An 18400-nucleotide genomic window follows, 5' to 3' on the forward strand; every position below is an offset into this window, starting at 1 on the left:
AAACGCACTACACTTAAAATATCCGTTGTGTGCGATTCGTACAATTAGTCAAAATAGTCATAAGTGCAGCCAACCACTGAAGTTGAGCTCGTAACTGCTATATAGAACTCCTGACCACGTATATAACTGATCAGGGGCTCTAACCTTAGAGAAATGCCGCTGTCCCTGTACGGAAGCACGCCCGAAAATAAATTTTCGATATTTTCCAACATCCAAGAAATTACCCCCAAACTAAATTCAGCTTGTTTTGCTATTAGATCTATGCAAAAGATAGTAAATATCAATACCTTAAAAACAATATACTTTGCATACTTCCACTCGGTAATGAGTTTTGGAATAATATTCTGGGGAAATTCCACTGATAGTAACAGTATATTTCTATTACAAAAAAGAGTAATTAGAATAATAGTAGGTGCCAAATCTAGGGAATCTTGTAGGACTGTTTTAAAAAAACTACAAATAATGTCCATGGCTTGTCAGTATATCTTTTCATTAATAATCTTCCTCGTTTGTAATCGTGAAAACTTTGTAACTAATTCAACAGTTCATAGCATAAATACACGTCACAAAATGACTTTCATACTCCATCGGCAAGTCTGTCGTGCTATCAAAAAGGGGTGCGTTATATGGCAGTAAAAATTGTTTGTGCGAGATCGTGCGTATTTGCTTGTTTTCCGCACAGAACCAATACGCGGTAAGTGTGAAATACCACATTCAGTATTCCCAACCTAACACACATAACAATTTCCCTCTTCTTACCGCTTAAGCGCGACATTCATTTTACTGCTTTAGGCTTTTAACATATTATTTTTAGAGACGTTTAACATAGTAATAATTATAAATTGGAAACTTACCACTGCAATTTCACCTAAATTGCACTGTTAATTATTGTTTTTAAATATCTCCAAAAATTAAGTAAAGTCTACTACTCCACGAAACTTATTGCATTCCTGATACAAGTAACATTAAGGAAGCCGTGAAAAAATCAACAAGATTCCAGATGCCGATGTTATTACTGCAATATGTTATATAAATAATATTGTTAAAATATTAAAATGAAAAATAAATCATTACATAACCTTACCATTTGTTTTAAGTTCGCATTTATAGACTGGGGGAAAAAAAGACAGACGTATATCACGGCCTGCTGGAGTATAGTAAACACAGAAAACATTTTATAGCAACAATGTTGAAGAAAGATATTTTGGTGTTCCGAAGTTGCCGTCATTAAACAGAAACCAACATGGAGATTTCATTGCAACTAATTAGAAATTCGTCTTTCAGGTATGTAATAAACGATCTTCGCACAAAATAATGTACGATACACGAGCGGTATGTTTGTTTTCATGTTCTCGGAAATTAAAAAAAGCTCAACTACGTTTCGCTTTTTCAATATTTTCCTCGACCATGAAAAGTCAACATACCGCTCTTGTAACGTATATTACTATAATACCCTCCCTATCGATATAAAAAATGAAACTCAAAACATAAAATTATTTAGGGCCAAATTTCTCACGCCTTCTATTCTGTAGGTGAATTCATGACATTCAATAACGCTTCATGAAATTGATACTAAAACTTTGTGTTGTACTAGTAGACTATATTGTAAATCTCGTCTGTATATATTTCATCTAGACTGCGACTATAAATTATTAAGACTTTATAATAGTATTAAGTTTTTTGACTTGTTCCATATTCCAGCTGTAAGCATGTATGGATACCGTGGAATGTTAACAAATACAATACAATACAATACAATACAATTCCACTTTTACCTACCAAACGATTCCATATCTTTGTCTAGACCTACTGTAAGATTTATGTATTTTAAGCGCAATGACTGTATGAAGTAAACTAGACAGTAATAATGTTAAGATAACCTAAGTTTCTAAAGACAACTTGTTCTTTTATTTGGCAATATTATGTTTATACAAATGTGAGACCATACGCAAATAATGGCCTTCGGAAATGTGTTCGGGAAGGTTCTAGAAAAACATACGTTGGGGATCATGTGGGTGCCACACATTACGGAAGTGTGGTGACTGAGGCCTCTCAGATTGGATGCCCTGGACGTTGTCATGACAACCACGCTGCTGCGTCAGTTCCCATAGCACATACAGCGCGCTGCATTACCGACCTCTGCGTCTCTACTGCAACCAATAAAATCTCGTGGTTTGTAGACATATGTATAGTAATCGCGAAAGAAAGTCGATATTCAGATATTTACGGTAATATATTACGTTCTGAGATTTCTGAACACGTCTTGATTGTTTTTATTGTCATGTCTGTGAGAGATCGTTTAGGTTTCTTATAGTTTATCATTGCTGTTTAGATAAAAGAGCTTAACGTTATTTTTTTAATTTGACTTTTTTGCTGTAATTTGTGCAATTAGTTAAAATTTAATTACTAAATGTGAAAATATGTTTTGGACAATATTATGTTTACATTCCTTCATATATAATAATAATAATAATAATAATAATAATAATAATAATAATAATAATAATAATAATAATGATTTATTTTAGCTGGCAGAGTTAAGGCCGTAAGGCCTTCTCTTCCACTCAACCAGCAAAAAGTATATATACATATGCATGAACTTACAAAGAATTCAACAATTTGATTTAGATGAGAGTTACATGTATACAAGAGTTATTTACGAATTAAACAACAAAATACTATGAACTATTAATTAAACACTGAAATAAACTGTGTAGCAGAATTAAGCTAAAATACATAGAATGTTAATATATTTCAAATAATATTAGATAATAGAAAGAGATTATTATGAGACAATTTTGAAAATACAGCACAATCAGGATGATGTCTAAAGAAAAAAGTAACAATGTAGTCAGTAATATTTTAAATCAGTATGATTGGAGTGAAATGCTAATAAGGTTATCTTTTAAGCTGTTTTTAAAGGTGTTTATTATCTTGCAGCCCCTAATACTTTGTGACAAGGAATTCCATTGACGGGAGGTGGATATTGTAAAAGATGATGAATAACAAGATGTTCTATGAAGAGGTATACTTAGCGTGCCACAGATAAGTGATCTGGTATTTACGTCGTGGTTAGAGTATAGATAAGAGAAACGAGACGAAAGGTAATTTGGTGTTGAGGTGTGCAGAATTCGAAAGAGTAAAGACAAAGAGTGTAAAGTTCTGCGTTCTTTAAGTCGGAGCCACGAGAGACTTGCGAAGGACGGTGATATGTGATCATACCGTCGGATGTTGCACACGTATCTGACGCACATATTCTGAGCTCGCTGTAACTTGACTGACAGTTCAGAACTTAGGTCACTTAACAAAACGTCACAATAATCGAAGTGCGGCATTACTAGGGTTTGCACTAGGGTAAGTTTTAGTTGCTGGGGCAAGAAGTTTCTCAAACGACTCAAACAGTGAATGGAGGAACAGATTTTTTTTTATCGTTTCTTTAACTTGAAAATTCCAACTTAGATTATTATCAAAAAAGAAGCCAAGATTTTTTACGACAGATGAATAAGGGATTAGCGTGTTGTTAAGGGTAACAACTGAAAGATTACTGTTATTAAGGGAGTTAACTAAACGCTCATATAGGTCTAAACTAATAATAATGCTTCGGAATATGTATGATAAGAACTTTCTTGTGTTAAATTTTAACGCACCTTGTTAGCATTTTCGACCTACTTTCGGTCATCTTCGGAACTAGTCGTTGTTGGCCTTGGCGCCTCTTGTTTCCTGTGTGGGTGCGTTCGTAGTGTAGAGTCAAAGAGTGTATGTGTTTTGAAATTGAGTTGTGTGTTGAGAATATCGTTGGGGTGTGTTTTCGTGTGTCTGTATATTTCATATTGTTCTAGTGTGTTGAGTTTCTGGCTTTTTGGTTGGATGTGCAGTATTTCCATGTCTGTGTTTATGTCTCTGTAGGTGTGGTTGGCATTTGTGACATGTTCTGCATATGTGGAGGTGTTTTGTAATTTTGTTACGGCCGTGATTTGAAGTATTTGCATGATATGTATTATCAATTTCTGTATATCACAACTGGTTGAATTGTTTATGCCTTAAATTTAATTAAATTGTTTTGTATTATAATATAGCTCAACTTATGAATGATCGTTTGCGTTTGTAAATTTAATAATCTGATTGGCTATGTATTGTATACTTTTAGTAGAGCCATCGATGTAGCTCAGTCGGCAGATTCGCTGGACTGCTGATCCGGAGCTGCGTTCGGGCTTGGGTTGGATCCCCCTTTGGACTTTGGTTTTCCCCAGCCGTGGGACTGAAGCCGGATGGTCTATGGCGAGTCCTTGGCATCAACCCCTTTGATTTGATTACCCCCTTTGATTTGATTACCTGGTTGGGTTTTTCCGAGGTTTCCCCCACCGAAAAGGCAAATGCCGGGTAATATTTTGGCGAATCCTCGGACCTCATCTCATCTCACTACATCTCGCCAAAATGTAAAAAAATGTAAAAAAAATTGTACAAAATTGTAAAAATTGTAGAAAATTACTAAATTGTAAAACTATAAAAATTTGTAAAAATTGTAATTGTAATATTGTAAAATGTTGACATGTTCCACATCTTAAAGCTTCATTGCTCATGTAAGATCTATGGAATAAAATAAATGAATGAATGAATGTGTTCTTTGTAACGTGTTTGAAATGATCTGCCTGTCTGTCCTATGTAGAAGTTGTTGCAGGTGTTACATTTGAGTTTGTATACGCCTGTGTGGTTGTATTTGTTTGTTTGTGTTGTTTGTGTGTTGAGATGTTTTTGTAGAGTATTATTTGTTCTGTATGCGATGTTGTAGTTTAATTCCTTGAATGAGGTTGCAATTTTTTTTAATGAGGTCGCAATTTTTAAGATGACCGAAAATAGATCGAAACATGTTAACGAGGCACGTTAAAATTTAACACAAGAAAGTTCTAATCATACATATTCCGAAGTGATACAGTGTTAAAAGATGTGTAATCAAGATGTATAATAATGCGTTAAAATTTAATTTTTGTTGCTCCAGAAAAATTTTTCTACAGATGTGGGTAACAGTAATACAGTACAGTACCGGTATGGTAAGTTGCAATGTACAAATGTTGCGTTGCGGTGCCCAGGCGGTGCCGTGTGCAAAGATCTGACGTAGCACGTCAAGTACAGTATACAGTTGTTCCAATATTTTTTCCGTCAATTTCTCCCACACCTTTAGAATAAGGACATAATCGGGTTAATTCGATGTATTTCAACCAGAACTACCTTATCCTGAAATATTTTACATCTCTCCTGGGACGCCCTGTATATGTTTGGATTTTGATCAAGACGTGGTTTTGAAATCTTGTTTTCTCCGTTCATAAATGACTCTTGCACGAAAGCCATACAAAGCAGTATATTCAAGCATAACGCATCAATGAACAGGTCTGATTATGGTCGCAGGTGTGACGGAAACCTATGTAAAGATATTCTTACTCGATTAAATAAGAAAGTATGGATTCCCCTGTAATAGCAGCTAAGGCAAGACACCTGTCAGTTGAAATCAACACATGAAAGGATTCCGTGAGTGAGGGTGTCATTCCATACGGAATTTATGTGCGATCCAGTTATAAATACGTACCGTCTCTGTGAAGACTCACGTGTCCACTTTATTTTCTCATTACAAAAGAAATGCAGATAATGTCTTATGTTATATTGGTTTGGAGCGAGATTTTTGTTGCAGTGTGTTGCGACAAGAAATTAATCTAATCTTCAAAGTAAAGGCCATTAGATTCTAAGGTCTTAAGCACCTTCCAGCGAGGTTTGTTATCCAACGACGGTTCCAGTTTCTGGTTTTTGATGCAAAGAAGTCCGTGATGTCCATTTCAACGGCTTCCAAGTTTTGGAAATTTCTTGCACGCAGGAAGTGGGCCATGGATCGAAACAGATGGTAATCTGAAGGCGCAAGATCGGGGCTGTATGTCGGGTGTGGTAGCACTTCGATTCCTCACAGTTCTTGGATTTTTTCGAGCGGTATGAGATCTCGCATTACCCTGTTGCAAGATAATTCTGTTTCGATCAACTAATGCCGGGTACTTCTCAAAATTTTTATGAAATCATCGTAGCTGCTGAGAATAAAGATCCGCATCGACTGCTTTTGAAGTGTCAGGGTTGCAGTAATATACCCATTTTTCATCACATGTGATAATTCTTCAGTCCACACCTGTGGAGTAACGGTCAGCGCGTCTGGCCGCGAAACCAGGTGGCCCGGGTTCGAATCTCGGTCGGGGCAAGTTACCTGGTTGAGGTTTTTTCCGGGGTTTTCCCTCAACTCAATACGAGCAAATGCTGGGTAACTTTCGGTGCTGAACCCCGGACTCATTTTACCGGCATTATCACCTTCATTTCATTCAGACGCTAAATAATCTGAGATGTTGATACAGCGTCGTAAAATAACCCAATAAAATAAAAAAAAATAAAATAATTCTTCAAATAAATATATCATCCATGGGATTAGCGATAACCTGACGACAGGTACCCACTCTGCGTTGAGCCTGTTCAGGTGTCAAATCATGAGGCACAGCTCTACAACTTCTGTCTTAATGTGGCGATGTATTGTAAGTTTCAAAGTTCTTCTGGAAACCTGCGAGTAATTTTTTGTGAATTTTCTTCCAGATATCTGTGTGTAATCTCAATATTTCATACTTTAGGTCGTCCAATACGTTGTAATGTTTTATGTCTCCTTCTCAATTGTTGAAACCCTGGAAGTATCCTTGTGCTACACGCTCACGAACGACACCTTCACCCTCGATTTCACATACAGTAGCGTGCAAATTAATCCGAACAACGTAATTACTTATGCAAAAACACTCAAACGGGATAAAAAAAAGGATCTAAGATATACCTCAGTAATCTCTGTGGCCTCCCTTGTTCCTAATAACAGTTCTGAGACGATTTGGCATGGATTCCACTAATTTCCCACAAATATTCTTCATTTCTTCATCGCGAAACCATACACCAATGAGGGCAGAAATCATCTTCTCCTTTGTAGAACAATCCATTTTTTGCATTCTTCTTTTGCAAATTGACCACAAATTCTCATTGAGGTTGATGTCGGGTGAGTTGCCTGACCAGGGGAGTACCTGAATATTCTTCTTGTTGAAGAATTCTGTAGTTTTTCGAGACGTATGGCATGGTGCCAGGTCTTGTTGGAACACACCTCTGCCATCCGGAAATGATTTTTGCAGCTGGGGTAAGATTCTGGTTTCCAATAAGTGAATATATTTGTCAGAATTCATCATTCCCTTGATAGGTATTAATGCTCCAGGCCCTTCATGTGTAAAGCAACTCCAAAACATTACTTTAGGGGGGTATTTGGGTGCTTGTTGGAGATGAGCTGCTGTTACTTTTTCGGATCCTTTCCGTACGTAAGAAACACGGTGGCCGTGGACCTCGAAATGAGACTCATCGGAAAAAAGTACATTCTTCCAGTCATTCACTGTCCAGTGTTGATGTAATTTTGCCCACATTAAGCGTTTTTTGCACATAACGGGTTAGCAGTTGCTTCTTAATAGGCTTACGAGCCCTTCATCCAGCTTCCAAAAGCCTACGCCGCACTGTTGTGACGTGAATATTCGCCCCAGTGGTAGCCATTAACTCGCGGGTTAAGTCGACAGCAGTTAGTCTAGGATTTAATTTACTTTTCCTGACTATTAAGGTGAAGTCTTCCTTTTCCGGCCACAGTTTCCTTTTTTCTGGGGTGTGATGGATCCAGTCTCTCTGTATCGTTTTATGATCGGATTAACAATAGCCAAACCGATGTGACGTTCTGCAGCAATTTGCCTCTGTGTCATAGAAGAATGCTCTGCTAATGTTATAATTTTAGACCGTTTTCGTGGAGTTGTATCCACTTGTGAAGACGACAGAATGTACACAGGATTGCAGTATTAAGTCTTCAACACAACTGAAATGCTTATAAGTACAAAACGACAGGCAAAATGTCACATATTATAAAAAATAATAACGACAGACCTTCAACAATGGAATTACACGCACTACAGATGTCAATTAAAGCGGTATGAGCAGCTGTGAGGCCAACAATGACAGAAAATGTAAAAATATGTCGTGTTCGGATTAATTTGCACGCTACTGTATTCTTCGAGCAGCGGTAGAAGCTTCATAATCTTGTGTCCAGTAGTGCTTTAGAAGGACTTCAATCTCAAACTTTATCACCGCCATCTTATATTGTTTGTAATAACAATTGACGACTGCCACATGCTCACAATACGCAGTAATAACCATAGCGTCCTGTAAATTGCATTGCCTAACTAAAGAAAACCATTAATATCTTACAAAACACCATAACAGACATAACATGTATAATATACACGCAATTTACTGCGTTAGAACGCATAGGCTTCTGAATATCATTACAGTTCCAGTGTGTTATAGTACTGTGGGTGGTGTGATGTGATTAGTCAGTGTGTCTAAAGAAATATTTTATATTAAAAATGAATGAAATGAAACCTAATCGACCAACCCTTTTCTAAATTAAAAGAGAAAGTGCATGCTAACTCAAGAAATCAGGACGTCCTACACAACATTTAAATATAGAAATTTCTAGAAAAAGTCGAGGAAATCATGTAGCCTGCTAGTCATTTTAATACCGAAATGTGTAATGGAAACGATTGGTTTTTTGCTGCAGGCATGAAAACGCTTTCTCCCCCACCCGTGTGTTCTGTTTACATGGACAAACACCGGAGTGAAGGATTTAGTTAATTGCCTTAAAAGCTAGAAAGCATGTGGGGCACATCTCCACTACGTGACTACAGTAGTTGTACCAGGTGGGCGAGGTGTAGCGCACGGATGGCTGGAGTACAGTTTCGGCTGCACAGTCAACTTCGAGAAGGGGCTGTAATTACACGCGTTATCCGATTTAGATGCAATGAACAGCATGCGTTTGCTAAATACGCTATTTTTCATGCAGAACTGCCAATCTTTGTAACCGCGGGCCGCTACTGGACTTTTAGTGCTCACATGTTTAAACCTTCACCCACTAAAATCCGTTGATCTTCGTTAATTTAGCAGTATTAATTTATTTTCACGATAAATAATTATCCTTAATTCTTAGCAGGTCATGTAAAATTACATCTAATTAGAATATTTGTTTTGGGCGATATATTTGTAAGTGTAATACAGTACATTGCAGTTGTTAAGATAACTCACAATTATTATTCATATCCTACAAATTGTAATTGTCCATGTTTGGAAGACACTTCACAAGTTAGATATTTCGATTTTATCATTGGTCAAATTATATGACTTACTTACGTACCAGGCTCTGTAAAGCTATTTATAAATTTACGCTCGACCATGCCGAAATGTAGCAGTCCTTTAATGCATGTCATTAAAGTACACATATTCATTAAAGTTCAGGTTTTCGATTATTTTCGGATATGCAATCGAAAAACAACGAGGGAATCGTCACGGAGGCTGGAAATCCAATACTGTCGCAGGTCTTGAAATTTAAAGAATTTGGCGGTATTTTAGTCTTTTTAGAGGAATCTGTCCCTTAATCGATAGCCCACGTTGAACCGAGCAAGCATTTCCATTTTTGTCTAATTATTTATGTTATTAGTTTGTTCAACAAATTTGGATCAACTATTCATAAATAAATGTATATTATACAAAAAGAGTTAATTAATTCTTCCCTGTTCTGTTACTATAATAATTAGCGTTAATTGTAAATAATATTCAAATAAATTCAATTTGTCATCTCGTTTTTCAATTCTAAATCAATTTCCAGGTTATATCAAAATTAGTTCATGTTATTCTCTACATTACATCAAGGTCAATGACATTATTGTTCCTCGGAAAAAAATCAATACTTTCGCGTCTGCGCACATCTCACAATTTTCGAGCTGTGCACAAGGTCACTTCCGATCTTCAGTCAGATACAAATAAAATGAATACTTCTGAATAATTTCAAGTTAGAAATATGGTCGAGCATAAAAAGTCGTATGAAACTTGCCTATAATGATAATTAAGACGCTCGTATGAAAATTATGAAACTTGGCTTGCGCTCGTTTCATAAACAAATATACTCGCGTCTTAATTACTATCATTATAGGCTCGTTACATAATGTACTATTATCACTCTCCGAAATTATTTGCTCATTCATATTTTAAGAATCAGATGTTTAGCAATATTTGAGTCTGTACTTAGATACGTTACAATAGGTTGGGCAGAAAGTGCTAACGAGTGTCAATAAAATAATTAAAATTTGTTTGTCAAAAACCTGTTGATTACCCGGTACATTTTATTTATTTATTTATTTATTTATTTTTCAGAATTTTGTGTTCTTAATATTAAGATATGTGGGGATATTAAAAGGTCTACCTAGAAAAACTAAAGGGTCAAGTTTATTCCCGTCATATTATCAGTATGTATGTGACGTCAGCAGCCCGAAGGCTGGTCTGAACCTCACAAGTGACACCAATAAGGCATCATTCATGAGGCAACTAAGCCAGGAGATAATGCGGTAGGATGGCCAGTTCCTTTCCCCCTCCATTGCCTACATCGCCTACACTAATCAGACTTGAGATGTAATTAACAGTAATGAAGGGTAATATTATTATTATTAGTGACTAGTTTTGGACTCAATCCCATGCTTTCAAAACAAAACTGTGATGGTATGTGCAAAATGCACACATCCCGTCCGTGTGGTGTGATAAGTATACAATTTAAGTTTATAAGAGAATGTTCCAAAGGAAAATAAAATTTCTAAATACTATTATATTTTTTAGTGACTGTACTTCAGTGGTTGAGAATAGTTCTTACAACTGTTGGAAAATATATTATTAACGAAAATATTACTTACTAAAGAAGACAATAGCTTTAATCCATAACACTATAATACTTAGAATTTCACTGTTTTGTGCTACCTATTGCATTTTTATACTGACTGTACTTCTGTTGTGAAGAGCCATTATTATGGTGCTTAAAAATATATTGCTAACGCATTACATTATATATTACACAACCAAATCATTTGTCAGTGCATATTAAAGCAATATAAACCAAGGGGTCAAAATGACTCCCTCAGTCTTGCTAGGCATGTCACCATATCCAGCCTTCCCAGTCTACACAAATCTAGAATTTAACTCTGTTAAACTTTCTTCATAAAAATCGTTTTAAGTAGGCTATAAAGATACAAAATGTGGGTAAATTTATTCTTCATATTATGGACAAAGATTACATAATCACTTCATTAAAATAAATCCAGATTTAAGTAACATTAATAATGATATTTTCAATAAGGTAGTTAAATATTATTCCTTAAGGGTATATGCACGTGAACGACCACAAATATTATCAGAAAATGTAGGCTCTAAATTTCTAAAATTTTATAAGGAAATGAACTGAATTGGACAAAAATTACAAGGTACCACAACAATACTTACTAGAACTTAAATATCTGATGAAAGTGTAAAAAGGTTACAGTACTAATAATATTTTTTTTACAATTCACTTTTTACTTTAAATTAAATTTTTCAAAATTTGAAAATTTTTACACATCATTTCATAACTCCACAACCATTAGAGATAGAATTCTGAAATTTTGTACACCGATTTAACATGCATTTATGCAAAAGATTAGACTACAATAATGCCCATTTCTTTGAAAATAGACAAATTAGGTCACAAAACATTATGTAAATTTTAATATATTTTACATAGGACAAATAAAAAATTAATTGTATTAAAACAAACAAATCTACATGTCAGAGAGTAGTCTGCTTTTCAGGAATAAGTGTTTATTACGTGCAGGAAAAATATTAGAGATGTCAGAGAGACCATAACAATGTTATGGTTACCAAATGATGTTATAACTGCAGAATTTTTTTTTCATACTTTGATAAAACTGGTTTGAAAAATATTATTAGTAACCTTTTTTATACTTTTATCAGTTATTTGAGTTATAATAAGTCTTGTTGTGGTACATTGTAATTTTTGTTCAATTCTCAGTTCATTTCCGTATAAAATTGTAGAAATTTAGAGCCTCCATTTTCTGATAATATTTGTGGTTGTTCACGTACATATACCCTTAAGTTCAAACTGTCCAATGTTTAACTTTTTTCGCATAGATATTTCATCTTTTCTTTTCTTTCAATTTGTTTTTTTTTTCAGTTTCTATTTACAACAAAATAATTAGAATCAGATAAAAACCATTTCCGAATTTCGTTACTATGTAAGAATGATTATCTCTAAGATCAGAATTGAAATAAAAAAAGGTGGGGGCTCTTAATGCCAACTTGAAAGCATCGTCTGAATGGACCTTGTCTTCAGACTCCCATCTTGTTCCACCCCCGAGCCAGGTCTGTTGAGAGGTCCGGCAGCGCTCAATACGGCCCCTCCTTAGTGCTGCTCCCTGGACGACGGATCCCGGAACTACTCCGCACCACCCGCGCATTCTGACCACTTCCTCCCGCCATAAATCATGCGTGTACGCGCGTGGCCGCGTGACTCCTCCTCTATTACTTGGAACTTCTCATCGCAATTGAAAAAGAGAGAAAGCATTTTTTGGCAATGTCAACAATTTCTGCAAAATTAACTTTACTTCATCAAAGCACATGTCCATTTCAATAGGTTGTAAACCCACATACTCTTCTATTAGGCCTATTATTTGTAAGAGAGAGAGAGAATATCATCGAAATGATAGCCGTCCAAATCTTGGATTTAACATATCGGCATCCTAATCAATTCAAATGAACAAAAAAGAAAATGTAAATTAATGTAAAAAAAATACATAATGAAATTTTGAAAAAGAATATTCTGCGACAAGATTTGGTAGCTATCAAACCGATAAAAATTTATTGATAATCAGTAATATATAATATTATAAAAATGAATAGAGATGGTGATTGATGATGATCAGTGAAGATTTTAAAATGGTCGATGCAATTGTGTGAAGAGTCTTATCAGGAACCTTTAATTTTCTGAGGATCTCAAATGTAAATTTGGGAATTGCTCCTCGCAAACCAAACATAAGTCCAATGACATTCCAATCTCGAATATTATATTTATGACTGAGGTCATCACAGCATGGAAGATAAATAGCGCGTTTCTCTTCATGTACCTGTACTTAAATTCCCCGCAAAAGTTGGAAAATTACTTCAAAACGTATAATATTAAAGTCATATAAATCAACACAATATTGCATTATTATCAAATTACTGTAGACCCGTCGCTCTAATTTCCGGCAGCCAATCGCTACATTTAAACGTGTGCGTCTTGTGATTCGCTGATGAAGACGTTTTTCATTTCTTAAGGCTCGATAAATACTTAATATAATCGCCCGCCATTTTGGCTCTTTCGTTGGCGTTCGCAGAAAGCACACGAGGACGTTATTTGCCGCTCAATTATTTGCTGAATTACAATGCGTTTGATTTATTATCATAGGAGCTACGACATGATAATGTTTAACGGTGTGGTAAATAGATTCCTCGTATGGTAGCTCGGCAACGAAAGAACAAAAATGGCGAACGATACTACCTACCTAGACTTTATAGAGCCTTGACTTCCTAAGACGTAAGCAAAGAGGAGGAGTCACGCCGGGAATAACAGCGTCGGGACGTCACTTGCATTTGTTTAAAACTGTTTAACTTTCTAAAATTGGCTGAATTATTAAAATTTCATTGCATTTTTTCGTTGAATATTCACTCTAATTTTTTATCATCACACGGAAAATAAAAGGAAGGTCCTGAGCCCAATCCAGGGCGGTATCGGAAGGTCCTGGGATCAACTTATACCTTCAATATTACCGCGATTGGAGACCTTGCAATCGATATAATTTGCCATGACATTCTATTTCGATCTTGGACGGTACGGAAATCCGTTCAGAATCCGGTCATACGGACAGAGGCGATATGGCGATGCTCCATTTAAAATAATGCAAAGAATAAAAATCGGAATCAATTCCGGTGAAGTGAGCGCCTATCTTAACTGTTCGAAAGTTAAGTTTCTTGTGCCGTAATACAAACTGAAAAACTTGACAACGTCGCCAGTGAACAAAGAGCCTCTCGTGGCGAGGAGAAGACACTAATATAGGCCTACATCCTGTAATACTCGTAGGTTTACGAAAACGCTTCAATTTATTTTGCACACGTGAGGGAGGCCATGCGGTTGCCATGGGGATTGTTGTGTTGTTTGTAGTGCTTCATCATGATAGCCTAATGCGTAGATTTTATATATTAACAAGCTTTAATGTTCGTCAAGACTGTGGAGATGTGTAAAGTAACCAACGTTCCTGGAAATTCTGTAGTCAAAATAAAATTAACATGAACTTGCTTGGTACCCGGTAGGAACCAAGTTTAGTGCTCACCCAGTAGTCAGACATCGGTCTCGATACTCATCGCGTTGATGTTATTGTTGTGCTTGGGGTTACAGTTCTGCTTCTTGGTGGTGACGTCACGTGCCAGTAGGATTCCCTCCTCAAGCTCCATGATGTCTGACGAAGACTCGGAGAGTGAACTCTTCTTCATGTGCTGACCTGCAAGACAGAGTGGACATCAGTCAAGTCTCTAGTCAGCAGGTTCATATCCGTGTTTATATGCCATGTAAAAGAGTTTATTAACATTTTATTTCTTATCGCTGATAACCACATAAAATAATTATTATCGAAAGCAAAATGATGAATAATTTGACCCTCAAACTCTGCAGTCCTCAAACCCACAGTCCTATTTTGCCCGTTGCAAAGATGTCTGCAAGTCTAGTCCCTAGGGACCAAGCGTAAAGCAATAAGCATAATTTCCAGAGAATGTCGATGGTCTGCTGTTTTCAGATAAAATCATTTGGCATTTAAATGACATGTTGAATGATCCAATAAGCCGATGTCTAAATATGTGAATTATACAATGGCCGTCAAAAGCGTATCATGAACAGAATATTATTTTCCAGATCAGGAGGTCCCGGGTTCGATTCCCGGGCTCGACACTCGGTGAATTTTTCTTGAAGAAGAAGAATTCCCTGGGTGTCTAGAGTCTGGAAATTTGTGTGACTGTGAGTGTGCCGGGTTAATATTAACCAATCATCACAAAATAAAAATACATCAGGACTGTCGCTGGGCAGTAACCTGAACACACGTTTCAGCGTCACATTGTTGACAAGTAACTCCATCTGTTAGCACAACCATAAAGCATCTAATAGATGCTATAGAGTTACCAACAACGAAAAAAAAAAATTATTTGAACTGCATAGCAGTATTAATGCTATATGATGAATGTTTTCGGCTACGTAGAGCCTTCTTTAGATCTAATAACCTTCATGAGCTTTATGAATATATTGCTGAAATATAATTAGAAAGAGAGCTGAGTGCATGTATACAGGGTTAGTTAAAAGTCCGGCACCACCTAAATAACTTTTGAAGCATACGGTTCAGTGACATGAAACTAGGTATGTAGGGATAACCATATACTAAGAACTCAATAATGGTATTACCGAGTTTTTTTATATTTCCGGTTTAACCGGAAGTAGCTCCAACTCTCTTATTTTACATGGAACACCCAATATATATTTTTATTTTTGAATAAAGCTCATTAAGAGCTTTTCAAAAAGTACCCACACTTGATACTTCTGTACAAATTCAGTGTTGCTAAATAAAAATGGAAGTGGTGCAAGATATTCCTGCAGCCTGGTTAAATCATTCCTTAAATGGTTTCTATGATCGAGTGACACATTGTAAAGCAGCTGAGGGCTACCAATTTGAACACATAATTTAGAAGGTGAGCTAGCTTTGTTTTGTTTTTGTTAAGGAAGGAGTATTTTATTATTTTAATATTCGATACACTTTTCTGTTTTCTTGACTTAGCAACACTGAATTTGTACAGAAGTATCAAGTGTGGGTACTTTTTGAAAAGCTCTTAATGAGTACTATTCAAAAATAAAATAATATATTGGGTGTTCCATTTAAAATAATACCATTATTGAGTTCTTAGTATATGGTTATCCTCACATACCAAGTTTCATGTCACTGAACCGTATGTTTCAAAAGTTATTTAGGTGGTGCGGGCCTTTTAACTAACCCTGTATAAATATTAAATATAAATGTATCATATTAGACAACAATCACATATTATAAATAAGTTGACAGTTAAAACATGTGGTTTAAAATTTACATACACACAATTGTCAATTATAAAATAACGTAAAACATATTCAATTCGAGAGTACAAACATAATATGTATGCGGTTACATACATAAGATAAGTACATAAGATATGTAACTAGATACATTATATTACGTTTGTATTCTTGAATTGAATATGTTTTACGTTGTTCTAGAATTGACAATTATATGTATGTAAATTTTAAACCACATATTTTAACTGTCAACTTATCTATAATATTTGATTTTTGTCTAATGTCACGTGAATATCCTAGGAGGAAATCCACAAAGGATTAGGGAAAACACGGAAACTTCACTTGAAGCAAGTGAAGAAATAGGTTTGGAAATAAATCCCGAAAAGAAAAACTATATGGTTATGTCTCGTGATCAGAACATAGTACGAAATTGAAATATAAAAATTCCTTTGAACAGGTGGAAAAATTCAAATATTTTGGAGCAACAGTAACAAATATAAATGACACTCGGAAGGAAATTAAACACAGAATAAATATAGTAAATGCCTGTTATTATTCGGTTGAGAAGCTTTTGTCATCCAGTTTGTTCTCAAAAATCTGAAAGTTAGAATTTATAAACAGTTATATTACTGATTGTTCTGTATGGTTGTGAAACTTGGACTCTCACTTTGAGAGACGAACGGAGGCTAAGGGTGTTTGAGAATAAGTTGCTTAGGAAAATATTTGGGACTAAGAGGGATGAAGTTACAGGAGAATGGAGAAAGTTACACAACACAGAACTGCACGCATTGTATTCTTCACTTGACATAATTAGGATGACTATTTCGTTTATATGACGTCATTCCATTTTCGACCAATGAAGTGTAATGAAATTTTGAATTCCAACTAATCACAGTCACACTTTGCGATAATTTTTGCAGCTAGATTTATCGCTATCAATTTATCGCATGGTCGTTCTTTTGTTTAGTCGTTGTCGCCAACTGCTTCCCCGTAAATTGATGATCATGAATACATTAAGATGCAACTACACGGTTAAACGTTTCTTTCAACTTTAAAGCAATGAATGCAAGATTGATATTTAATATTAATTAATATATTTACTCAGTGAAGACGACGTTCAAAACGGCGCTCCATGTAGACATAAAACTTCATGCATCTTAATTGAACGTACGTTTTAAACTTGATTCTTTCAATATTCTTCCCAGATTGCACGCATACGCGATTGGAATATTGAACTGTGTTGATGCAGCTTTAGTTCCGTTACACACTACAGCGAGAATGCGTTTGTCGAGCTATAAAAAAATGCTTTCCTGTAGCACGTAGTAACGGTCGAAATAAGGCACAGCTGACATTGGTCGTGCTCACACAGGTAATCTAACCTATAACTGTAGCCTATAAAATAAATCTTCATCTTCCAATTCCATGTCCATTGTAGGTTATCTGAAAAAAATTACATTCCTTCATTCAGATTAGATAACTGCGTTTTCAACAATTCTTCATTTAATTAATGTATTAATCAGGTTACTGTAATTATATTATAAAATTTTAAATTAAATCATGATTTCAGCAGATAATGAAAATGTATTTATGTTATAATAATAAGAGAAAAGTGCAGTACATGTAATTAACATTGTTAAACCTGTATTTCGCTTTTCGCAATTGGCATTACTGAATAATAACATCGAATTTCTTTATTGCAGTAATCGATATTCATCTATTTCAACTTCACAATGTCTGTATAGGTTAAGTATTCGTAAATATACAATTATTAATATTTTGTGATCGAATTTTAGGGATATATTATTTACATTTTTATTTTATTCAAGAAATAGTCCTAATAAATGTCACTCGAGGTCTGAGATTTATCGGCAGATCTCAGACCTCTCGTGACATTACTACAGATGAATTCTGCAGTACTTGGAAAAAGTGACATGTCAGTTTCCACAAACCTTTTTTGTAAATTTATTGACAACTTACACTGGTTTATGTCGATTTGATTTTTTTCTGTATGAATTATTGTAATGGGAGGAATACTTATGTATTTTTTTCCAAGCGAGCAGATGTTCCGTAAGTTGTCAATAAATTATCAAAAAAGGTTTGTGGAAACTGACTTGTGTCACTTTTCCCGAGCACTGTAGAATTATTGTTTTGTTTTGTGTTTTAGTGACTTGTGGGGGTAAAGTGCGGACGAAAACCGTCAGAAAAGTACTGCCAACTATGAAATTCGAATGCTACCAAACACTAAAAAAAAAAAAAAAAAAAAAAATCAAAGATAAAAAATTAAACATATTTTCATTTTTTGAAGGACTTGTTCTTCTT

At 35.3% G+C, this 18400-nt stretch overlaps 1 protein-coding gene across 4 annotated transcripts in view; it reads right to left on the minus strand.

Annotated features, from left to right (window-relative positions):
• Sh (Potassium voltage-gated channel protein Shaker) overlaps positions 1–18400 on the minus strand; it is a 627168-nt gene that overhangs the window by 17521 nt on the left and 591247 nt on the right. For all 4 annotated transcript variants that reach the window (XR_011332902.1, XM_069830140.1, XM_069830138.1 and 1 more), the window contains exon 7: positions 14325–14492. Coding sequence is in view for 3 of the 4 variants with exons in the window: in XM_069830140.1 (XP_069686241.1) it covers positions 14332–14492 (161 nt within the window). In the remaining variant the exon portion in view is untranslated. The remainder of the gene's footprint in view (positions 1–14324; positions 14493–18400) is intronic.

The sequence above is a fragment of the Periplaneta americana genome, chromosome 7, assembly GCF_040183065.1.
Source record: "Periplaneta americana isolate PAMFEO1 chromosome 7, P.americana_PAMFEO1_priV1, whole genome shotgun sequence".
NCBI classification, from domain to species: Eukaryota; Metazoa; Arthropoda; class Insecta; order Blattodea; family Blattidae; genus Periplaneta; species Periplaneta americana.